This window comes from Oryza sativa, chromosome 2 (assembly GCF_034140825.1).
Source record: "Oryza sativa Japonica Group chromosome 2, ASM3414082v1".
Taxonomy (NCBI): Eukaryota; Viridiplantae; Streptophyta; class Magnoliopsida; order Poales; family Poaceae; genus Oryza; species Oryza sativa.
The window spans coordinates 25,346,299-25,370,170 of NC_089036.1; the positions used below are offsets into that span (position 1 = coordinate 25,346,299).

Genomic DNA, 23,872 nt, shown 5'->3' on the forward strand with positions numbered 1-23,872 from the left:
TAGAGCATGTGGAGTGTATCATGCATGCATCGGTACTAAAAGTGGGACCCATGTCAGATATAGCACCTCGTAAGAACTGATGCAGTGTATAAAGTTGGCAAAGGTACTTATTGTGGGCCCCACATAAGATTAAAATAAGTTAAACAAAACCCATCATCTCTCTCCTACATACAGGCCAAAGACACAATTTGTCTGACGCGTGGGTCCTGTCATATGCTCTTTCCAGTAGAATCGGGTCCTATGACTAGTACCCAGCTCTTGCTTGAGACTGGCTAAAAAAACATATCACAGTGTGTGGATGCGGCTCTATCCTTTTTCTCTCTCTTCTAGTACCTCCTCTAAGTGCAACACTGCGTATGCTCTTAGAATCTGAGTGAAAATCTAAACTATTTAGACGAGTTTCTGGCAGCTGCAGCTTCCAGAAGAATCTTTAGCTGCTAGAAGTGTCCCTAAATGGACCCTTTATTTGTTTCGAATCAAAAAGACAAAGAAGACTACATTTGTTTTCAAATTTTGAAAAGAATTTGGGAGAGAAATTTGACTTTCTTTTCTATTTTTCCATAAAGTTTTAGAATCTTGCACTCAGTTTATATTATTAGACGAGCAATATGAAAAAAAAACTTAAATCATACAGAAATATAGTACTTCCTCCGTCCCAGAATATAAAAAGTTTTAGAGTTAGACACGGTTATTAAGAAAGTAGGTAGAAGTGAGTGGGGGGAGGGTTGTGATTGGATGAGTAGTGGATGTAGGTGGGAAAAGTGAATGGTGGAGGCTTGTGATTGGTTGGGAAGAGAATATTGGTGTAGAAGTTGTTATATTTTGAGACAAATCCTAAGGGCTAAAAGTTGTTATATTTTGGGACGGAGGGAGTATTATTTTAACTAGCAACTTCTCCCACGCAGTTATGTGTGGGTGATAGATTTTATATGTCTAAATGATTTTGATACATGTCTCTTAACTTATGTTTCCATACACATAATTGTGGTTGATAAACGACCGGTTTTTAACAAAAAAAATCGGATTAATATATCCAAAAGATAACTCTCGTTTTTTATTTTCACAGGTATAATTGTACTTAATCTAATTTTAATGTTTGAGGCTATTAACTTTTAGGCATATCTCCGATCATTCATCTTATTGAAAAAATATATAATTATTATTTGTTTTATCATTAAAGTTACTTCATGCATAACTTATATTTCATTATATTTGCACAGCAAATTTAAACAAAGACGAATGATCAAACATATATCCAAATATCAATGGAACCAAACTTTAAAACCCAAAGGAAGTACTTTATATACAGTATAATTTAAAATATTTGATATACACCATTTAGCTTGTTATGTTTTCATTGGCACGATTATATTTGGGCTTTCATTCAATTTTCAGCCTTGAATCAAGATATGTTACTTTATTTGGACCATTTGCAAAAATAATTGACTGTGGTTTGCAACATCATGTTATCGACGGTGTATTTAGTTATAATAAAAAAAATCTAGTACAACTTAATTGCATGTAACCATATATATTTAGGTATAAGGAATTATGCCATTCAAATTTGCCCCAAAATATAAGGGGTTTTGCAATCCCAATACATCAATTTATTTCTCACTTACTAACTTTAATACTAGTATATTCTCTACCCGTCACTCTTTTACTTGTTCATTTCTCCACTATCACCTTTTATACTATTTTATTTTTCTAAACATCATATTTGTACCATGACTTGTCCTTTCGCCAATTCTTCCTTTTTAAAAAAATGACAATAATACTTTATATTACGGGACAAAGAAAGTATGTGATTGGACCATTCTTTAGCTTTAAACACCTACTTAAGTTTCGCTACTGCATTTTTAGATAACACTTCCTCAGTTCTCTCTACAAACTTGCAACCATGCAGAAATTCAGTGCTCATTGTTCTACGTGATTGAACATTTGAACCCCCATCGTTCTCGTTCTAAGTTAAAGTTGCCTAGTGGCTGAAAATCGCTGCAAGCCTGCAACTATCTCTCGCAAAAACGTGCAGTCAGCGTGGAGATCGGATCCCAATATACGCCGTATCACTGAAACTAATGTTTCTAGTGCTAGTGCTAAGTTCAATCTGATCAGAGTCAGCAGCCATGCTCGGTGATCCACCGAGCAATGCCGCTAGCTCGCCGGAGTTGGGCTGCCCCCATGGGTGCAGCGACAGCTTCCCCAGCCTGTCGAGCTCCTCCGCGACCTCCCGCATCGACGGCCTCTTCTCGCCGGAGATCTCCAGGCACTGCTTCGCCAGCTCGGCGACCTGCTCGAGCACCTCCATGCTCTGCTCGCCCTTGATCTGCGGGTCCAGGATCTCGCCGAGCCGGCCCTCTCCGACGGCCAGGAGGAACTGCGACGAGAGGTACTTCTCCTCCTCCAGCTCCTCCAGGTTGAGCGCCTTCCGGCAGGTGAGGAGCTCCAGCAGCACGACGCCGAAGCTGTACACGTCGCTCTTGTCGGTGAGCCTGCACGTCCGCATGTACTCCGGGTCGAGGTACCCGCAGGTGCCCTGCACGAACGTGACGAACTGCGCCGCGTCCGCCGGCGCCAGCGTCGACGCCCCGAAGTCGGACACCTTCGCCGCGTAGTCCTCGTCGAGCAGTATGTTGGACGTCTTGACGTCGCCGTGGATGATGGGCGGCGACGCCCACGAGTGCAGATACGCCAGCGCCTCGGCGGCCTGGTGCGCGATCCTCACACGCGCCGCGAACGGGATGCGCCGCGCCGACGCGCCGCCCTCGCCGCCGTGGATGAGCCTGTACAGGGTGCCGTTGGGGATGTACTTGTACACCAGCATGGGGACCTCCACCTCGAGGCAGCAGCCGTAGAGCTTGACGATGTTGCGGTGGTTGATCTGGGACAGGATCAGCATCTCCTTGCCGAACTCCTTCTTCTGCCGCTCGGTGGCCAGCCGGCACCGCTTGATGGCGACCACGGCGCCGTTGTCCTTGGCGATGGTGCCCCTGTACACCGTGCCGTTCCCGCCCTTGCCGATCACGTTGCGCTCGTCGAACCGGTTCGTCGCCTGCTCCAGCTCCTCCTGGGTGAAGAGCGCGAACGACAGGCCCTGCCTCGACTTCATCTCCTCGAACAGCAGCAGCCCACCGTGCTGCCTGAAGTGCTCCCTCTTGATCTTGGCCAGCCTCCTCTTCGCGTGGATCATGTACACGCACGACGCGGTGATTATCAGTATTACAACTCCGCTGCTGATTCCTGCAGTAACTCAGTTTTGTTTAATTTAGGCGTTCTTCACAAGAACATTGGAGATGCGTATGCGTGGATTACCAATGGCGATCTTCCATCCGAGCTGGGACTTGTTATCCCCGCATGTGCCGTTGTAAGCGTTGCCTATCGTCTTGTCAGGGCAAGTGCAGGTGAATCCTCCGGGAGTGTTGACACATGTGCCAGGAACGGAGCACGGGTACCTGAACCTGCTCTCGTCGCATTCGTTGATATCTGCAGAGGCAAGAAACCAAAATGGTTCATGGGCTGAACGGCATTGGCACACCGGAGCAACGGGCGGCCTATGTGGAGCTCACCTTGGCAGCCGTCGAGGAGGTAGGGGTTGCCGTCGTAGCCGGCGGAGCAGTTGCAGAGGTAGCCGCGGCCACGGCCGTACCTGGAGTCGACGCACTCGCTGTTGGCGCTGACGCAGGCGTAGGCCGACGCGTTCCGCTTGGCCTCCTCGCACGTCTTGTTCCCGATGGCCCAGTCGAGCACCAGCGGCAGCTGGCCGCCGTTGGACGCCATGAACTCGTCGGTGGTGACGTACGAGGCGCGGAAGTCGAACGCCGAGGCTTCGACCAGCACGGCGTAGCTGCAGCGGCTGAACCCGGCGATCGCCGACGTGTTGAACTTCTCCTCGAAGGAGACCTGGTACCCGTTGAGGCCGGCCGGGATGGCCGTCTGGCAGCACCCCACGCCGGCGCAGGAGCCGTTCTCCTTCTCCAGCCGGCCCGCGCCGGGGCACATGGCCATGCACCCGGTCATGTACCGGTCGGCACCGGCGGTGCCGTTGGGCGAGAGGATGTAGGCGAGGGAGTTGCACCCGACGACGGTGAAGCGGTTGAGCGCGTCGTTGATGCGGAAGTTGGTGATGGACATGTCGTACCACCAGTTGCTCTGCCCGTTCATGGCGGACGTGCTGCCGTTGTAGCACCACGGGTTGATGGCGCTGTAGATGCGCAGCTGCCCCCGCCGCACCGACACGTCCACCACCTCGATCTCGTAGTTGTACACCCGCAGCCGCCCGTCCGCGCTGCGGTTGCAGCTCAGCACGAACGTCCAGTCCCCGGTCTCGAGGTGGCACCCGCTGCCGACGCCGAACGGGTACGGGATCTCCACGTCGCCGCACCGCCGCAGGCACGTCTCGCTCGGCTGCATCGCCGCCGCCGCTTGACTCGCCGACAGGGCAAGGATGATCAGTGGAAGAAGCATTTTTTTTGGGTCGTGGGTAAACTGTCCCGGACGAGCGACTGTTAATCCGCGCTAGTCACGTTGTTTTATGCGAACTAATCGAGATTTGGACTTGGACTTGAGTGAAACCAAAGCCGAGGTTTGAAGAGATCAAATGAAAAATATGTCCCCATTTGCACGCGTGCAGACACCGCGCCTAAACATGACACCGATGGGTGTGAAGTTTTTCAAAAGGGGCCTTAATCTGACACTACATGATTTGTTGGCTGATGCAGGTACGTTGATCTTAAGATTCAAGCTACAAGAGTGGGTCTCGAAAAGGACTGATCTCGATCTAGATACTCACTGCTTCAAAGGATTGTTTATTGTCCATTTCCCCTTTACGTATGAACAGAAGCCAGACATGTATTCCTAAAAGATTCTTAAACAGGAACAAGTAATGCTGCTATCGTAACACTGTTTGACAGATTCTTAAACAACAATACGAAATAATTCCGGCAACGATCAGGCTAGTCAGGGTCAGGTGCGGTTTCGAACTTTAGATCCCCAGCAAGACGCAGGTGCACCTAATTATTCGTATGGACGAATTAATAGGAGGAGAATTATTGTTTAGATACCGAACCACACACTAGCTAGGACTAGATGGCACCAAGTGCGGAACAAAAATTCAGACAACTGACTGAAAGTGTCGTAATATCGAAGTCAACCTGTATTCTCACTGGCGGAGCTTGACTCGTTCTTACACCCGGTTGTTGGAGCTATGACCTAGCTTTGATAACAGTTGTTAGTGGGTTGAAATGGAACAGTCTCAAAGGGTACACATCGAACAGGATATAGCAGCATTATTACTATCATGATACATTACACATGAGTTAGATTCAGAAATTGTTTAGTTATCGACACGGTTTAGGAAAACAGTATCTGTAACCGTCGTAAAATCTGGAGTTCTCTGAATCTGCACGAAAGAGAACTGGAAAGATATGTGCTTCTGCTTATAAAAATACAGACGCCCAACAAACTCTGCAGTTATTTGGCCCTTTCTCCCATCCAGCCAATCGTAGAAGACAGGCAGTTGAAACCCTCAAACCGCACGTGTTCATGGAAACCAGGATGTCAAATCGGAGTTCTTTGATTCTTTCCGGGGAGAACGGAGTTCACACCCCTGAACGTCACGGTATCAGCGTCGGATTCTCGAGCCCCAGCGAGAGCTTGACAATGTAAAATGTGTTTATCCGTTGTGCAAACGCCATCATAAACTATTGAAACTGTGCTTACACGGCAATCGATTTAGCACATCTGCTCAGTATATTACCGAACAAAGACAGTTTCTTGAGCTGACATCCGAGCTCCGTCAGAGTGTTCGAGCGGTGTTTCTTAGGCTGTGACGTCCTCCCTTGTCCGATCTGTCCGTTTGTTGCCCAATCAGATGAACAACTTTGACAATGGAACTGCGGTGCTCTAAGAAGTAATTTAGGCTTTCTATAATATATGTAAATTACTTTTAGGCTTTATTGAATTTACTTTTATATGTCTAAGAAGTAATTTAGTGAAATCTAAGAAGTAATTTAGATATTTTATAAAAGTAATTTATATTTTTTCATCAAAATATAATCATGTGAGTTTTTGTTATAAAGATTTAATTGTTATAAACACAACGGTGTAATCGGATCGTAAATCGGATAAATAGTTTAAGAGAAAATTTTATTTGAAATATAAGTGGATAAGGTCTTCCATAGATAAAGCGGTAGCTGGTTTAGATCTAGTCACGTCCTTGAAATTTTACTTTCACACTTTGATGACACGGGACTATGGGTGCTTAAAAAAAATTACCGATATATCCAGCAGTCCATGGAGGCAGGCGATGGCGGGTCTCGCGCCGACGGCAAGGCGAGAATACAAGGCGGAGGGCCGAGGAGCTCCGCGCGCGGCGGAGACAGGTGGAGGAAGCCGGCGCCGCCGGCAAAGCGCGCACCGTGCAACAGCGTGGTGTTGGGCTGAGTTTATAGGCCGCGTGGGGAAGCAATGGCCTAATGAAGCTTTCGGGTCCAGCATGGATGGGTCCAGATTGGATCGCTGCTGTCCAATTTGGGCTGCCTCTTCAGGCCCGTTAGGGGAAGGAACAGCCCGACTTCCCTGGGCGATGTGTCGACGGCCCAACTTGGATCTGCAAGCCAATCCACGGCCCTGACTTGATCCAATTCTCCATTGTTTTTATGGGGGAATAAGTTCACTTCGGGTCCCTCTATTTGTCGCCCAGACTGGTTTTCGTCCCTGATCGCAAAACCGGATACAATAGGTCCCCCAACTTACGAAACCGTTTAAATAAGATTCCTCGGCAGTATTTGACCCCGGTTTTGGCTGAGGTGGCGCGTACGTGGCAAATTTGACTCGGCCTTCATCTAACGTGGCACTGACATGGCGCTTACGTGGCAATTTGATCCGAAAAATAATAAAACCTATGGGACCCACATGTCAGCTTCACATACACAATAATAGAAAAATGGTGGGGCCCACATGGACCCTACCTGTCATCCTCACTACCCCTTCACTCCATCCTCCCTCCTTCCTCCTCTCTCTATCCCCCATCTCTCTCTAACGGTGGCGGGCGGCATAGAGAGGCGGCAGGAGGTGGGTAGAGCGGCGGCGAGCGACGGGTGGAGCACGACGACGACCACTGCGGTGTCTCCGAAGACGACGACGACGACGACGACGCTCTGCCCAGAACTCGCGTCCGGCCTGTCCTCCTCGGCTGGCCGCCGCGCGCCGACCCTCATCGCTTGACCGCCGCACGTCGCCTCCGGCTCCGGCTGCGTTGACGAGAGAGAGAGAGAGAGAAGAGGGAGGCGTTGTGCCTGCACAAGGAGAGCCCTTCCACTGAGTGAACTGAGGAGCCATTCACCGCCGCCACCGCCGCCATCTCTCGCGGGAGCTCCCGGCCCCAAGGCCGCCGAGGAGGAGAGCGCGCCGGTGCTAGCGCCATGCAACATGGCAGCCTCCCCACCGCGGTGCCCCCTCGTCGTTGTCACCGCCATTGTGTCAGCCTCCGGGCAGCAGCGGTAGTCGACGGAGAACGGCCGCCCGAAATACCAGCCGATGCGGCGGCCGCCCTACTCTGGCGGCCGCCGCTCCCTCCCCGCCCCACTCCGGCCACCGCCGCTCCGTCCCCGCCCCACTCTGGCCGCCGCCGCTCCGTCCCCGCCCCACTCCAGCCGCAGCTGGTCGTCCCTGCCGCTCCGTCGCCGCCACCGCTCCATCCCGCGTGCTCCGGCTCGAGACAGAGAAGAGGGAGAAAGAGGATAGAGAGAGGAGATATAGAGAGAGAAGGGGTAGTGTCCTAGTGTGGATGACAGGTGGGGTCCACGTGGGCCCCACCCTTTTTCTATTATTGTGTATGTGAAACTGACATGTGGGTCCCATAGGTTTTATTATTTTTCAGACCGAATTGCCACGTAAGCGACACGTCAATGCCACGTCAGATGAAGACCGAGTTAAATTTGTCACGTAGGCGCCACCTCAGTCAAAACCGGGGTCAAATACTGCCGAGGGATCTTATTTAAACGGTTTCGTAAGTTGGGGGACCTGTTGTATCCGGTTTTGCGATCAAGGGAAGAAAACCAGACTGAGCGACAAATAGAGGGACCCAAAGTGAACTTATTCCTTTTATGGGCCCTGCTTGCTGGAGCAGGGCTAGGAGGGAGCTGTGAAAGTTGTGAATAGGAATAAGTCCACTTTGACTCCCTACATATGGGTTTAATTTGATTCATATCCCTCCACCACAATACCAGAAATCTTGACCTCTTAACTATTAAAACTAGTGAAAAAAAGGACTCCCTAGGTGATTTTAAATGTAGTTTTCACTTACATGCCTGTGGGCTAACATGTCAACATGAGTATTTTTTCTCGCTCTTTTGGCTTCGTTCTCTCCTACAAAACCAACAATTTGCTGAAAGAAAAATTCAAAGGAAGCAGGCAGGGGCACCTCGCATCGATAAGTGGAGATTGGCGGTGGTCCCCGAGCTTCGCCTCTCGCTGGCACCCGTCCTTGGGTTGCATCGATGACGTCGGCAACGAGATCTAGTGACGGCGAGCTCCTGAAGAAATCCGTCCTTGCCACACTCCTTTAACACTGCGCCGCGGAATCAGCAGGGGCTTTCTACCTCCACGTAAGCAAACCACGCTCAAAGCTACTCGACTCACAATGTATGGCAGCATGGGTATCAAAAGTGGGCCCACCAAGTAATGTTTTTCCCTACTTTTCTGGCTTGGGAGCTCCTCTCTCTCTCGCTTTTCTGCTTCCTATCTCGCTTTTTGAGCCAAAGAACGTGTGACCAAAGTTGGTCACGCGGACTTCAATTTAGTGGGCCCAGGAGTAAACGTGGCACTGGATTGAAGAATCTCGCAGACGTGGCAGTGTTGGGCTGAATGACAGATCATCCCACTGTGAATGGCCTAATTCTAGAGCTTGAGGCCACGGGGAACTCCACCCGACCAGGCCAATGCTGATTTGGGTGCAGAAATAGAGACAAAGGAGAGGGAGGAGAGCATGAGGTCATCCTCGAGCTTCCGCTCTGCCCTTCGTCGCGAGAATGGGGGAGCTCGGTGACGGCGAGGAGGGAAGTCTGAGCGTGGCGTCGTCCTCCAGTGAGCCATACCGATGCTGCCTTTTGTCCCCCACCGACAGATAGATGCTGGTGAGGTCACCTCGGCAAGCTCGAATCAAGGAGGAGGGCGCGATGGCGAGCACATGGCGGGGGATGGCGAGCACATGGCGGGGAGGTATTTCTCGGTGCCGCACTCGAAGCATGGGAGGCGTGACACAGAGCATTGGCGGAGTTCGGACTGTTCCCTCTGGACAACGTCACTCTTCGGGTCCCTTTGTCTAGAGGATTCCGATAGTGGCTGCCCTGGGAGGGGGAGGGGACGACAACGACGCTCCACGTTGGGGATTTCAATAGTAGTGTCCCTCGGGAAGGGCTACGCAGCGGGGCTGTTGTGCTGCTGTGCATCGCTAAAGAGGGTCAAAGGGAAGCAGGCGGGGCCCCCTCTCGCAACCCCGCTCTACCGCCACCTTGTTCCGATGTTGCTGGAGAAAGGAGATATGGGGAGGAGACGAGCTAGGCTCAACCAGTGCGTCGCCCGGTGCAAGTTGTGCCAGGAGGCAACGAGACCTTTCTTGAACCCACTCATATGCAATGACGTGTACTGGGCCGCCGACCCGAGCCCCTTTTATATATCAAGGCCGTGGGGGGTATTGCTGCGACAGGGTCTTTGGCACCAAGACGAACCGCACAACCTGCCGCTACACAGTCGAGGTGGCATTGTGTGCCGCCGCATGCAAGGATTACCAGCAGGTGGAGTTGTCGGATCCGCCTCGCTACGTCTGCAAGGACCGGTTCACTGGTCATCCTGGGCCTAGTTGCAACCCGACAAGTAGAACTGACCTAGACGAACATGATTGATCTATCGAGAGAGAGTTGAGGTAAGGGAATGAAGGTGGGAGAGAAGGGTGTCAGGGTTACGGATAAGGTATACCCTCTACCCTTGGATATATGCTATACGGAAATACGGTATAGCGGTGCATATACGGACGTTCTCTGAACACGCTAAGGAAATCCATCACGAAGTCTGCTAATGGAAAGGTTCTTATCCGTATAGGACTGGGTCGTTACTATATCGTGCAGGGTTCGATGTCTCCGAGTCCTACTTAGAGACCGCCTGACCTGCGATATAAAAGGGACCCCGGGGGGACCTAGGGCATCGAATCCTAGAGCCTACACAACGACCACGGCCTACGAAACCGGATACTACAGGAGCCAAGTCGCCGGGTGACGTAGTCGAATCAACTCGACTACGATCTCGTCGGTACTGTCGAGTTCTGCTATTCCCTTTGTAATATGTGGTTCTTTCCATATAATCCCATATCAACTGGATTATGGTTATTACCTGCTAAGGGGCCTGAACCAGTATAATCTTTGTCTCTTGTTTCCTTGATGTCGTATTACGTAGATCCTCGTACCAACGTACTCCAATAACCTCTATATCCGGTCTACGGGTATCCACCGTCGACAAAGGGATGATATGTGGGCCCTATCTTTTTTTAATAGTTCATGTGATGATTGTGCTGCTACGTTAGCGAATACCATCTTCAATATTGTCGTGGGTGTGATTTTAGACGATTTTAATAGTTGAAGGAGTTATTATACTCGATTTTACGATCGAGGGATACGAATCAGATACATCATATATTTTAGGGAGTCGAAATGAACTTATTTGCTGGGCATAATATGTCGACGGTGTTAGTTGCCGAATGCCAAGAGTAAACCACGGCCCACGTTGATTGAGTAGATGGAAGGAAATGTGTGTGCACTTGCTTTTCTAGTCAACAAAACAAAACAAGAACAATTTTGCTATATATTTATCAATAACTTTTCTTCTAAAAATTTGTCATACGTAATTATAGTATAATTACATCGTAATTTTCATATAATTATAATGTAACTTGTATCTAACTTTCATATAATTTTGAACCGTTAGATTTATTTCAAGATTTGTGCAAGCTCACAGCTTCCAGGACCTCTATTCCAAAGAAATAGCATGTTACGACTTACGAAAGGATTTACATGTAAGTTATGTTGTAGTTATTCGCAAGTTATAATGTAACTACACCATAATTGAATTATAACATCGGTCAAATTTAATGCATAGGCAGCCCTAACGACAATGCGTACACACAGCTAGTACCCAATAATCTAAGACTGTGTTTAGTTCACGCTAAAATTGAAAGTTTGGTTGAAATTGGAATGATGTGACGGAAAAGTTGGAACTTTGTATGTGTAGGAAAGTTTTGATGTGATAGAAAAGTTGGAAGTTTGAAGAAAAACTTTGAAGCTAAACACGGCCCAATATACATCATTTGGAAGACTCTGTGAAAAGATGCAGCAATCTTGTTTGACTCGGAGACAATGAGATTTTTTTTTCGAATGGTGACAATGAGAGATGTCATCACCGTGGAGATTGGATTCCTAAATACGCTGAGTCAGTCAAGCTGACATACCCATTGCTAAGTTCTATTTCAGAGAACGTGCTTGGCGATCCTCTAACAAGCAATTTCTCCAGCTCCTCACTTTCATGCCGTCCCCAAGGATGCTCTGCTAGCTTCCTTAGCCTGTCAAGCTCCTCTGCAACCTGACGCATCGAGGGTCTCTTCTCACTGGACATATCCAGGCACTGCTTCGCTAGATCTGCCATTTGTTCAATCAGTTCAATGCTCTGTTCGCTTTGTATCTGTGAGTCCAGTATCCCCTCGAGCCTGTTCTCACTTAGAGCTAGAAGGAAATGTGACGAGAGATTCTTCTCCTCCTCGAGGGCCTGAAGGTTCAGTGCCTTTCGACACGTGAGCAGCTCTAGTAGAACGACGCCGAAGCTGTACACATCACTCTTATCCGTCAGTTTGCATGTCTGCATGTACTCTGGATCGAGGTAACCGCAGGTCCCCTGAACAAGTGTGACGAACTGAGCTTCATCTGTCGGAGCCAGCGTGGAAGCACCAAAGTCTGAAACCTTCACTGTGTAGTTCTCGTCGATGAGCATGTTGGGCGATTTCACGTCTCCATGGATGATTGGGGGTGAAGCCCACGAGTGCAGGTAAGCAAGCGCTTCGGCTGCCTCGTGCGCGATCTTCAGACGCGCCGCGAAGGAAATGCGCGACCCGTGTCGCCCGCCATGGATAAGTTGGTACAAGGTGCCATTCGGGATGAACTCGTAGACAAGCATGGGGACCTCCACCTCTAGGCAGCATCCATGGAGCTTGACGATGTTCCTGTGGTTGATCTGGGACAGAATGAGCATTTCCTTGCCGAACTCCTTCTTCTGCCTCTCGTTGATTAGCTTGCACCTCTTGATCGCAACCACTCTACCGTCTTTCAGAGTACCCCTGTAGACAGTGCCATTGCCTCCCTTCCCGAGCACATTTCGCTCATCAAATTTGTTTGTTGCTTCTTCTAGCTCGTCCTTGGTAAACACTGTGAAGGATAGTCCCTGATTTGACTTCATTTCTTCGAATAGCAACAGACCACCATGCTGGTTAAAGTACCTCCTTTTTACAGTGGCAAGCCTCCTCTTTTGCTGGATCATGTAAGCAGAAGACATGATGATTACTAGTAGAGCTATGCCAATGCTAACACCTGCAGTAAAGGGGGGGTGGTTACAAAGAAATTTACGGAGCTCTACACATACATGATCGGTAGATAATTACAAGTCAAAATGTACTAGAGAGCGTATGGCGTACCAATTGCGATGTGAACTCCGAGCTGAGATTTCTTGGCCTCGCATGTGCCAAAATAAGCGTTGCCCGTTGTTTTATCAGGACAAGAACATCTGAATCCACCTGGAGTGTTAATGCAGGTACCAGGAACAGAGCACGGGTACTTGAATCTGCTGTCCTCACACTCGTTAATGTCTGCAGAAAGCAAATTACTCTGTTTCTTTCACTACTAGTATCTTCTTCAGAAAACCAAACAAATACACAATCTTTATCTGAAGTTCTGAAACAGAATTATATACGAGTAGTTTACCTTGGCATCCGTCGAGGAGGTAAGGGTTTCCTTCAAAGCCGGCGGAGCAGTTGCAGAGGTAGCCCGGGCCGTTCCTCGAATCGACGCACTCGCTGTCGCGGCTGACGCACATGTAGCCCGTGGCGTTCCGCCTCGCCTCCCGGCACGTCTTCTTGCCGACCACCCAGTCGAGCACCAGGGGCACCTTGCCGCCGGTGGACTCCACGAAGTCGCCGGTGGTGACGTACGTCGTCCTGAACTCGAAGGAGGCGGCCTCGACCACCACGGCGTAGCTGCACCGGCCGACGGCGCCGGAGGTGGTGTTGAACTTCTCCTCGAACCCCACGACGTAGGAGTTGATCCCCCTCGGGATGGCCGCCTCGCAGCAGCCCATGCCGGAGCACGACCCGTTCTCCAGCCGCCCCACGCTGGGGCAGGTGGCCATGCACCCGGTCATGTACTCCGTCTCGTTCACCGACGTCACGTACGCGAGCGAGTTGCACCCGACGACGACGAGGCGGTTGCCCTCGTCGGAGACATGGAACCACGAGTCGGAGACGTCCCACCACCACGTGCTCTCCGCGTCCATCGACCGGGTCGTGGCGTTGTAGCACCACCGGTTGATGTCGTTGCGGACGCGCGCCTGCCCGCGGCGGAGGGAGACGTCCAGGACCTCGTACTCCCAGCAGAAGGGGCGGTAGCTGCCGTCGGCGGTGCGGTTGCAGGTGAGCCCGAAGGTGACGTCGCCCTCGCCGGTGTAGAGGTAGCAGCCGCGGCCGATGCCGAACGGGTAGGGGATGTCCACGTCGCCGCACCGGCGCTGGCACGCGGCGGCTGGCTGTGCAGCAGCCGTCGTCGTCGATGCTGCCGCCGGCCATGCCGAGGCGATCAGCACGGCCATCAACGGAAGAAGCATCGTCCTTACTGTACGTGTTCTGGTATGGTTGTAATTCTGCCTGCTTTTGTTGCGCTTAATCTGCTATATCATGGAGACATGGAAAGGTTTCTGTTCAGATTGAGCACTGTAAAATATCTAAAACGAACCAGCGATTGTGAATGGCGCCAACAGCAACCGCAATCGATCGCGTCATTCATCATTCAATACGAACGCGATCGGTTGACTGCACATGTGGACATATACAGGCCGAGGAAGAAGTGCATCAAGAAAACCAAGGATTGAAAATGATTGATTCAGCGTTTCAGCGAGCACAACGAGTAGACATCTTCTCAGATATGGTCAGATTCATGTGAAAAATGTTGGGTTCCCACAGGCCAAAGGCATATTTGACGAGAATTATTCAAAACTCTGGAGAGAACATCCTCTCGTATTTGCATGTCACTTAAATGGTTATAAAAAAATTAGTAAAATATAACAAGATATATTAATATATGATATATCACTCCACAAATATGTAATGTCAAATTTAACCTTTACATGTTGCAACGAAAAAAAAAAGATTGCGGCTATACGTTAATTAGCTGTAAAAAAGACACGAATATTAGAGAAGGTCCTAATAAGAAGTGGGGCTTCGAACCGAAGTCATCTGACCCACCACATTGTGAAACTAGCCGGAAGATCTCTAATTAGATGTAGTTTAATTCCTCATAAGTTTAAAATCCACACTCATCGTTTGACAGAATATATTGTACAAGAAAGAAGAAACGTAGCAGCTTTGACGTTGAAATTCCACAATGGGTATCAATTTTGTTCTGAAGATTGTACAAGCAATATGTATCAGTCCACGAGATACATTTTCCGAAAGGATGAAAGCTCCGTTCAGGATGATGTCTGAACTGGCAAAGTAGGTAGGCAGACGTTGATCAACCAGCTGCCAAGAGAAGTCAAGAACAAATTAATCAAGGAAACGGGAGATAAGCGCATCTTAAAAACGACATTTGCCCTTTCCGGATTCACATGGGTAATTACTCCCTACGCTAATTACCCATTTTAATTTAGGGTAAGCCATTTTGATTTTTTTACTAATCAAACTTATTTAGATTTGGTATAGTTTATAGAAAAATTTAGCAATATTTGTCACATATAATGAGTTTTATTAAATATAACAATGAGTCGATAGAGTCAAATTAAACCGGTTAGGTACGAATTATGACATATATTTGAGGAAGCGATTTTTCTATATCTCACTCGAAAGATTTTTTTTCTTATCTCTCACTCGATTTTTTCACTCAAATTTACAGTGCATTTTCTTGTAAGTTACAGTGTAATTTTTGAATCTTCGCATGCAAATTTTGAAATTTATATTGGATTTGGTCTTTTTCTTGAAGATATGGTAATTAGTGTCCATTATGATGCTTCTTAGATGCTTTTTGCCTTTTACTGTGTCTATTGAATTTTAATCCAAAAATTAAAAATCTGTGTAATATAATCATAAAAATCTTTCGAAAAATGCATAGGTACTTCCTTGAGGAAGTATAAGTTGGACATATTTCCCTTGAGGTGGTTCACACATAGTCGGGGCGGCGGGCCAAAGATTTTAGTTGGACTGGGCTTGCTTGCAGCAGTGGAAGTGATGGCGGAGATGGTCACTAGTCCGCTTTTGGGCTTGGAACTTGGTGGGCTACGCCTACCATATGCCATCGAATAAGTCTATTTTGCCTCACTCAACTCATGCTACTGGTTGAGTCGCATCCCTCAACCATGAAACCGGATATAACGTCACCCCGTCTATCAAAATCGGTGCAAATCACCTCCTTTAGTGTAGGAGGTGGTTTCATCCAACGTGGCAGATTGATTCGCTGAGTCATCAGGTGGAACCCACTTGCCAGCGCCCTCCATCTCATCTCATCTTCTCCCACACCTCCCCCCTCTCCCTCTTTCATCTCTTGCTTCTCTCTCACCTTCCATCAGCAGCAGATGCCACACAGCGGCGACGGTACCAAGCTTTGTGACATGCGGAGGAGGAGCTTGCAGGTGACCACACATGGAAGGAGGAGCTCGTCGGTCGGCCACACACATGGCCCGCGACGCGTGTGGGGAGGAGATTGCCGGCCCACCGTGTGCGGGGAGATGAGTCGCCCACTGGCTACGCACGGGGGAATGAGCTTGCTGGCCGGCCGCGCGCGAGGAGGGGCTCCTGGTGGGCCACGAGCGGGGTTAGGAGCTCGCCTGCCAGCCACGTGCAGGAAGGAGCTCATGGTAGGCTGCACAGGGAGAAAGGAGTCATTGACCGGCCACGCACGGGGGGAGGAGCTCACCGACCGGCAGCGCGCGGGGAGGAGCTCCCGTGGACCGCTCATAGGGGAGGGGGAGCTCCCGGCTAGCTGCGCACGGGAAGATGAGTCGTCGGCCGGCCACTGTCATCCCTCTCGGTTGTGGCGTCGGCAACTCCACCAGCGGGTTCAAAGCGAGCTTTTATTTTTACCTTTGTCACTTAAATGCGAGACTCATATTTTCAACTCATTCCATGTCAAGGTTGCCACGTTAGCACACTTAGATCAAGTCAACCTGCCACTTCAACAAAAAAAAACCGCTTCCAAAGCCACCGAAGAAGTCAATTTGCACCAGTTTATAAAGTTAGGGGAGGTGTTATATCTGGTTTTATAGTTAAGGGATATGATTTAACCAAAAGCAATAGTTGAGAGAGGCAAAATAGATGAATTCCTATGCGATCTGACGATATGGGCCGGAGTTCTGAATTAGTCGGCCGTAGTTTCGCTTTTGGGCTTAGATTGTACTATAGGATCTTGCCCACGTGTAAGCCCATTAATAGGCCTGTCAGAGATCGTTTGGCAAAACTGCAATGGCACAACGTCCCACTGACAATTCACACTGGCCACCGATTCCTCCGATCCGCCGTGCCGCAGGCTATCGTAGACGTGCACTCTCGTGCGCCATCTCGTATTTTCTGCCTCGCCCTCGCGACGGCCCTTTGCTCGTGTGCCGCAGAGCGCGCGTACGCCTGTGAAAAATTCTCCGTTCTCCCCGCGGGACGCAGCCGCAAACGCTCGCTCGTTTCTGCCGGTGTTCCGTTTGCCTCTCTGACGACAGCGAGTCCATCATCCATAGGAAGGGGGTTTCCATTTGAGTCGGCGAGGCGGGGTGGCCGTCGGTAACGATTGCTACCATTGGTTACGTCAAAACTAAACTAGGGACTAGTTTGCAAAATTTACGATCGTACTCGTAATCGACGACTGTGACCCAAACCACTGAACCAGGGTCTATCTTGCAAAATACCACCGCTCGATCTTCGGCAGCCGGCCGTTGGATGGGGCCGTTCGCTGTCCAGATTGAGACGGAGGTACCTTTTCACGAAAACCACCCTTATACTACACATTATTACGCCATGTTCTCCTCGCCTTCGTTTAGCCGGATCTTTCCTCACGGCGGGCGCAGCCGGGGGAGTCGCTTTTGTCAGTTAGCGCCGAGGGTGGAAAGGCTGCGGCTACGAAGGAGGCCCCGTTCGCGGCGGCGGCGCGCGTACCAAGCCGCCATGGTCGCGCCTCGGCAGCTCTCGACCGCGACCCTACACGATCGGGCGGCAAACCGAGGACGGCCGGGCAGCGTGTGCGAGCGCAGTGGGCGGCGGACCGGCGCTGGCGCGCATACCGTCATAGTCGTCTTGCTGAGTTGCTAAACGCCTATCTCTGGTATATTGCAACTTCAAAATATATGTGCACGCTTTCATATCTTTTATTAATTTTATTAGATAATGGATAGAAATCCCTAACTCTGAATACTGTAAACATGTTTCTCGTAATTAATTTGCATCGACAAAGCTACCTTTCCACTTGACCATGATCTAAACGCTCGAATGCAAACTTTTAATTAGCCCGAAGAATAATGAAGTAGTACCACTTGAAACTTTATTAATGTTTAGTTGCATGTGTACATGTTTTATTCTACATTTTTTTGTCAGGAAATGCTAAACACTATGATCTGATACCATAGAAAAATTTAGTAAATGCATATAGAAGACAGATGCATGACTATGGCCCATATACGACATGGATTGATGACTAGTACTAGTTGTATTTAGTAGTTGGAGATAAAGCCATGACTTAGCTAGCTGTAGATATATTGGTGGTATTTTTTGTTCTTGGAGTTGGATATATATAGCTGATATACTGGTGTTGTTTGAGCAAGCCATTTTATTTATATTTAGACTAAAGTGTTATGACTTTAAAACCACCTTATTCTAGGTTATAACATTAATATATTCATAAAAATCTAGTAGGAGTTAGGCCTGTATCAAATAGATCCGAATATGTTAGATTTTTCAAACTCTAGCGTATGGTGCGTCCAAGTATTGAAATTTTGCTCTTTCGTAAAGGGATCTCGTGAGGCATCTATCTATTTGGAATTTTGGATCATTTCGCCTTTCTCTTTCGACACAAGAAATTTGAGGGGTCAAAAGTTTTGACCAAAGTACGTATCTGCGCCTATCACTACTGCGGCGCAGACATCTTACTTTCACCTACTCACGATCGACCTCATTTTTTTCTCCAATGAACACCGCCATGAAAGATAATATTGCCTTCTTTCGTTTCCCATCAATCTCTCCGCTTTGTAAAGATTTACACAGCTCCAAAGATTCAAAGAATAGTGGTGGTAAGAAAAATGAACAAGAGATCGACCCAAGAGGCCAATTCTCTGCCTAAATTAAATCTGGGGCAAATTCTGCATGCCACCGGCCTGGATGAACAGCTTGAGCCAGAAGTCGTCCATGTCGTCGTCGTTGCTCGACGACGGCGAGGCACCGCCCGCGCCGAGAGGATCGCCGCCGCTCATCTCCATCCCGGAGTCGGTGCTGTCCACCGTCATTGCCAGCGTCTCCGACCAGAAGCTGTCGTCGATCTGGAACTCCTCCTCCGAGGTGAAACTGTCCGTGGTGTTGTGATCCGCGGAGGAGGCCATCGAGTACGAGTACTCCTCGGTGGTGGCGGCCGACGTCGTCGTGGTCGAGAGCGACTGCTCCGGCGACACCGGCACGGTGGTCGGAACGTCGATCGCCACCGCCACCGCCGCAGCCTTCTTGGTCGCCTTTCGCTTGGGCGCGGCGGCTTCCCGGCCGGACGACGGCTTCGGCTCCAGCCGCTTCTTGAGGTGAGTGTGCCACACATTCTTGATCTCGTTGTCCGTCCTCCCCGGCAGCCTCGCTGCAATCGCGGACCATCTGAATCATTCGCCACAAATCGAGTTAATTAACCAATAAACAAATCCGAGACAAAATCTTTCGCGTATCCAAGGCAAAAGATTAGTAAACTAGTATTGGACAGTGGCTTGAAAAGTACCGGTTGCCGAGAAGGTCGTGGAGGTGGATGATGGCGTCCTCCTCCTCGCGGGTGAAGTTGCCGCGCTTGATGTCGGGGCGGAGGTAGTTGATCCACCGGAGGCGGCAGCTCTTGCCGCAGCGGAGAAGGCCGGCCTGCCTCGGCAGCGCGCGCCAGTTGCTGTGCCCGTGCCGCTCGATGTGCGCCACCAGGATCCTGTCCTCCTCCGCCGTCCACGGCCCCCTCTTCAGCCCCATCTTCTCGCAGCACGGCGCCCTCCCCATTGCCGACCTTTCCTCCTCTCGTTCGAGCTCTCGCGCCCTGTGCGTTTGTTTGTGTTTGTGTGTGATGGATTGATTGCTCGGTGTGTGTGTGTGTTGCTGATGCTGCGTCGTCTGTGTGATGCTGCGGAATGGGAGGGGGGAAGCGGCGGGGTATTTATGCGCGGGGCGCGGCTACAGCGAACGTGGTCAATTGGGGCAGCTTCGTCGCAGCCTCGCATAGACGCATGGGGATTTCTTCATTGTTTTTTTATTGGCTCTGATCGAGTCCGTGTTGCTTTGTTCGTTTTTCTTTAATCAAGGGGGATTTTTGTTTGTGCGACTTGTACGTTGTAGGGTACAGGCATGATGCATCGGAGGAATGGAGGATGCAGTATTGCAGTGACGTACCCCACGAGTGTCGGTTTGTATAGTGGAGTACTAGCTGTGAGATTGGAGATCGGATGGTGTAGATTAATCCAACACTGTAGCTAGAATGTCGTGTGCTACGATATAATTTCAAATGACTACATAAATGCTAAACTGAGCAGAGCTCTTATATTCTAAAAGACGAAAACATTTAAACATGTGTGCTAGAGTACATATTTATAATCTTATTGTGAACCATATACAAATGATGTACTAGTGGCTTCCTTCCTTCTTGCGCACCATACTATTATCATGGTACGAGGGATTCAATAAATGATTCTAGACTTAACTTGAGTAATATCCTAAACATAGCTCCTAAATAATTTTTGAAGACAAGGAAAGAAATACAACACTAAAGCCCTAAAATAAGAAGACCGCAACTCTCCTCAACATCCATTGTTCACAAGTCGCCAACCTCCTTCATAAGGTTTCACACCGATAGCGAGCTCCTCTATCCTTGTGCCACCAAGCACACTATCTCCCGTACCGTGTCATCGCCCCTCCTCCGTCCCGGCACCGCTTGAAGTAAGCAACCCTAGCACAACACTGCTGGAACATGGCGTTGATAGTACTATAAACTAGATATGCCATTTCCATGTCCGAAAATATGGCCTTAAGTGTTATATTTATGTTTGAATTACGATGGTGTGAAAAACAAGAAATAAACATGTGGTGCATATGGAAATAGAAGATAAAGAAAATATATATGTGCTGACAATGGGGGGCTACAACTGAATCTGGGGTCATAATTTGAGGACTCGAAAAATAAGGGTAGCCCTCATTTAGTCCTTGGGAGCTTCAAAATAGGAAAATACTTTTAGGTTCTGTTTTTTTTTTAAAAAAAAACAAAAGTTTTAAATGTGTGGCTTTTTTATAGTTGTTTTCTTAGCATTCATGAAAATAAATAAGTGAAAAACCTGACTAGAATTAATTTTATAATTGAATTCTAAATTTCAAAATGAATTGCACTTTTGCATCCTTGGCAGCTGCCTAGTACATTGAAGCAAATTCTGCTGGCTCACGAGTCATTGCTAAAAGTAGAATAAACTGACATCGATATGTTAGAGCGTATTACGTATGTATCTTGACTTTCCGATATTTAGTATTCTAATTTTCATGAAGACATCTCGTACAGAAAATTATCGTGTTCAAAGGTACACATCGCAAAACTTCAACCTAGCTATATATCGGCCCGGCGCAAAACTTCAACCTATATTAAAATGTCATATACGTAATGTCCAAGTAGACCTCATCAGTGTTTGCACGTGACAAACTTCTAAGGAAGAAAAGGATTACCAGTTCTACACTAGGTTTTATTAGATTTCTTAGCATATATATTGCGGTATACAAAGATAAGCATGACGATCAAATAACTCTCGATAACTAGCTAAGCCCACATTGGTAACAACTTTAGACCATTTCTGCACGTTTTTGCCTTTTTGGGAAGACTAACTAATGAATACCAAGTTGAATTATTGACATAATCCAACCAGTTCAGTGGTGAATGCATGAAGTTTGAACGCGCCGTTACTTCTGTCTTAGCCAGAGAAGTGCTTGTCGATCGAGGATTAGGATAAAAAGCTGCCCGAAAAAGGATGCCAGAAAAAGTCGCATTGAGCATCTTTCTTAATCTCTCTTTGATTGGAAGATCCATTTACGATTAATTAGACGATGATGGTAGAATAATTTAACCAAGCGGACGAATCCAGCTAGTGCACTGTATCGCGTTCTACTACTAATCTACTACGAAGGGCTCAGTCATCAGGCACTGTGGTTTGAAATCTAAACGACTTTTCGGTTTGGAGACCTTTGAGTGATGATATGTGTGGAAATTTCAGACGAGGTCGTACGTCTATTCGGGTTGCAGATCGGTTCAATCATATTTTTGCAGAAAAGACGAGATCGGTTCAATCAAGTGGGTTTTTTTTTCTTCTGGATTTGGTCTAACTAAGTCGCCTCAGATCACCTGCTCGAATGTGAGCACTTCGCTTTACTCACTCCATCCCTAAATATAAATATTTTTAGCACAGTAACAAGTCAAACATTTTTAACTTTAACTATCAATATAAAAAAAAATCAACAATATAAAATGAATGTTACTAGATTTATTATTAAACAAACAATCATAATATGCAACTCTTTTTATTTAAAACATCTCACTTTTATAAAAAAATACTGTCGGTCAAAGTAACGTGTCGGAGAATGTGCCAGAGTAAAAAAAGGCTTATATTTTAGGACGGGGGAGTAATTTGCTTCGTGGCGTGCATGTGATCCTTCGGCGTCGTCGTCGAATCGTCGACGATGGCCGCCGTCGAGAGGCGTCAGCGAACGCTTCAGTTTCAACCCAGGAGAGATTGATGATGTATCCACCAGCTCGATCGATCGCTCTAGATCCGTCTGATTTGATTAGTAAAAGGATCGAATAAACTGCGCTGGTGAATTAATGGTGACAAGCACAATATAAAAGGATGATAAGACGTGATCAAGCAGTGTATTGTGCAAGCTTCTTTTTTAGCCGAGACGCTTTCAACAACACTGTTATTTTACTGGTGTCATCATGCAAGTAAACTAGTTCTTGATCATCTCCAATAATTAATGCAAGCAAGTATATGGACGACCAAGCAAGTTCTGGAACGTGTGGATGAATTCTACACGGAGGATCGATGATTGCATAGTAAATATCTTGTGCTCTGTGTTTTATAACTAACGGGGCCTATAATTAACACTCGCTGTTGATAGCGTGACACTGACACTGACACCCCCGGGCCCGTACAGTACGTGCTGGCAGAGAGAAGAGAAGGGAAAGGGAGAAAGCGAGACGCCTCTCTGTTCTCTGCCATTGTTGGGGCTTTGTCGACGGTGACTATCTACGCGGCGCGCCCGTTTGCAAGCTACCGTGACTCCCGGTCGACATGCTCATCTTGGCTCATGCACGCACGCGCACGGGACGACGCATGCAAATTTATGGCGAAAACGATCGACCGACCGGAGGACGCGCGATTGATCGAGAGAGAGCAAGCCCAACTGCGAGTTGGCTGGCGTCGGTCGATACATATAGCCATGACCCCATGAGTACGACCTCACCTGAGCCTAGTTTTGGCCGACGCGTGACAAGGTGCTACATCGTACTAGTACTAGTAGTACGTGTTTGCTAGATTTCCGTTGGTCGTCGTTCCAGTGTGCTTGGTCCCAGCGGTGCCACGCATATGACGAGATTGTGTAGGCTTGTAGCCCCGAATGGATTCTGGAGGTATGTGCTGTCATTGCGGTTGGTTAATTGGCTGTAGTCATAATTATACTACCAAAATTAACTTGTGGTCCCCAAGTGCACTAATACATCCTACACTTATTTGATCACATGAACATGATAAGGGGATAAATAGTTCCATTTTTTCACACCTAACTAACACACAAGATTTACTTAATCCCCTTCTCCTTATAATACTAGGTCAAATACGTCCTAGAGATGGTTGCGCAGCAAACGGCACTACTACATAAAAGAATTTTTCTGTGCGAGCACCCCAATAAATTGCAGGTGAATCATAAGTATTTGAGTCTACAAAAATTGACCTAATTTTTACATATGGATCCTTAAGAGACCCGCATGCAAAAAAAAATATTTTTATAGGCGAACCTCTTAATAGTCCCCGCATGCAAAATCCCTCCACGGCTCCACCCCACTCTTCCAACCTTTTTTTTCATCCTCCCCTCCCCCCTCTCTCTCTCCCACCCACTCCTCTCCCCCACTCCTCTCCTCTCTCGCGGCCCACTCCTCCTCTTCCCTCTCCTTCCTCCCTCACGGAAAAATGACGATTTTCAGATCTTTTGGTGCAGACGTGTCTCTGATCTGCACGTGAAAATCTAGTTTTGTTTGTCTGGAAAAATTGTTTCTGTGCTAGCACGGATGGTTCCATCGTATCAGTGGCTCGACAATGATCAATAATATTACAACTAAGA

At 48.3% G+C, this 23,872-nt stretch overlaps 3 protein-coding genes across 3 annotated transcripts; all 3 read right to left on the bottom strand.

The window, feature by feature from the left end:
* Positions 1-1,616: 1,616 nt before the first annotated feature.
* LOC4330026 (wall-associated receptor kinase 5) lies at positions 1,617-4,494 on the bottom strand. Its single transcript, XM_015768813.3, has 3 exons — positions 3,567-4,494; positions 3,313-3,483; positions 1,617-3,240 (listed from the first exon to the last, which is right to left on the bottom strand). Exons 1-3 carry the CDS (start codon positions 4,462-4,464, stop codon positions 2,033-2,035), a joined length of 2,277 nt encoding a protein of 758 aa, XP_015624299.1. The 5' UTR covers positions 4,465-4,494; the 3' UTR covers positions 1,617-2,032.
* A 6,830-nt stretch (positions 4,495-11,324) lies between these two features.
* On the bottom strand, positions 11,325-14,002 carry LOC107276382 (putative wall-associated receptor kinase-like 16). The gene is made up of 3 exons (XM_015767637.3): positions 13,017-14,002; positions 12,731-12,901; positions 11,325-12,626 (listed from the first exon to the last, which is right to left on the bottom strand). The coding sequence occupies exons 1-3, from the start codon at positions 13,909-13,911 to the stop codon at positions 11,446-11,448; spliced, it is 2,247 nt and encodes a 748-aa protein (XP_015623123.1). The 5' UTR covers positions 13,912-14,002; the 3' UTR covers positions 11,325-11,445.
* Positions 14,003-18,474: 4,472 nt separating this feature from the next.
* Positions 18,475-19,635, bottom strand: LOC4330027 (transcription factor MYB30-like). The gene is made up of 2 exons (XM_015767638.3): positions 19,248-19,635; positions 18,475-19,129 (listed from the first exon to the last, which is right to left on the bottom strand). The coding sequence occupies exons 1-2, from the start codon at positions 19,508-19,510 to the stop codon at positions 18,616-18,618; spliced, it is 777 nt and encodes a 258-aa protein (XP_015623124.1). The 5' UTR covers positions 19,511-19,635; the 3' UTR covers positions 18,475-18,615.
* Positions 19,636-23,872: the final 4,237 nt, after the last annotated feature.

Bases quoted from the DNA above. Each gene is read 5' to 3' on its own strand.
- LOC4330026 (XM_015768813.3), bottom strand. From the start codon at position 4,464: ATGCTTCTTCCACTGATCATCCTTGCCCTGTCGGCGAGTCAAGCGGCG. The intron at 3,484-3,566 runs GTGAGCTCCACA...TTGCCTCTGCAG, and splicing joins CCTCCTCGACGGCTGCCAAG to ATATCAACGAATGCGACGAG. The intron at 3,241-3,312 runs GTAATCCACGCA...GAGTTACTGCAG, and splicing joins CGGATGGAAGATCGCCATTG to GAATCAGCAGCGGAGTTGTA.
- LOC4330027 (XM_015767638.3), bottom strand. From the start codon at position 19,510: ATGGGGAGGGCGCCGTGCTGCGAGAAGATGGGGCTGAAGAGGGGGCCG. The intron at 19,130-19,247 runs GTACTTTTCAAG...CGAATGATTCAG, and splicing joins CACGACCTTCTCGGCAACCG to ATGGTCCGCGATTGCAGCGA.
- LOC107276382 (XM_015767637.3), bottom strand. From the start codon at position 13,911: ATGCTTCTTCCGTTGATGGCCGTGCTGATCGCCTCGGCATGGCCGGCG. The intron at 12,902-13,016 runs GTAAACTACTCG...TGCTTTCTGCAG, and splicing joins CCTCCTCGACGGATGCCAAG to ACATTAACGAGTGTGAGGAC. The intron at 12,627-12,730 runs GTACGCCATACG...CCTTTACTGCAG, and splicing joins CGGAGTTCACATCGCAATTG to GTGTTAGCATTGGCATAGCT.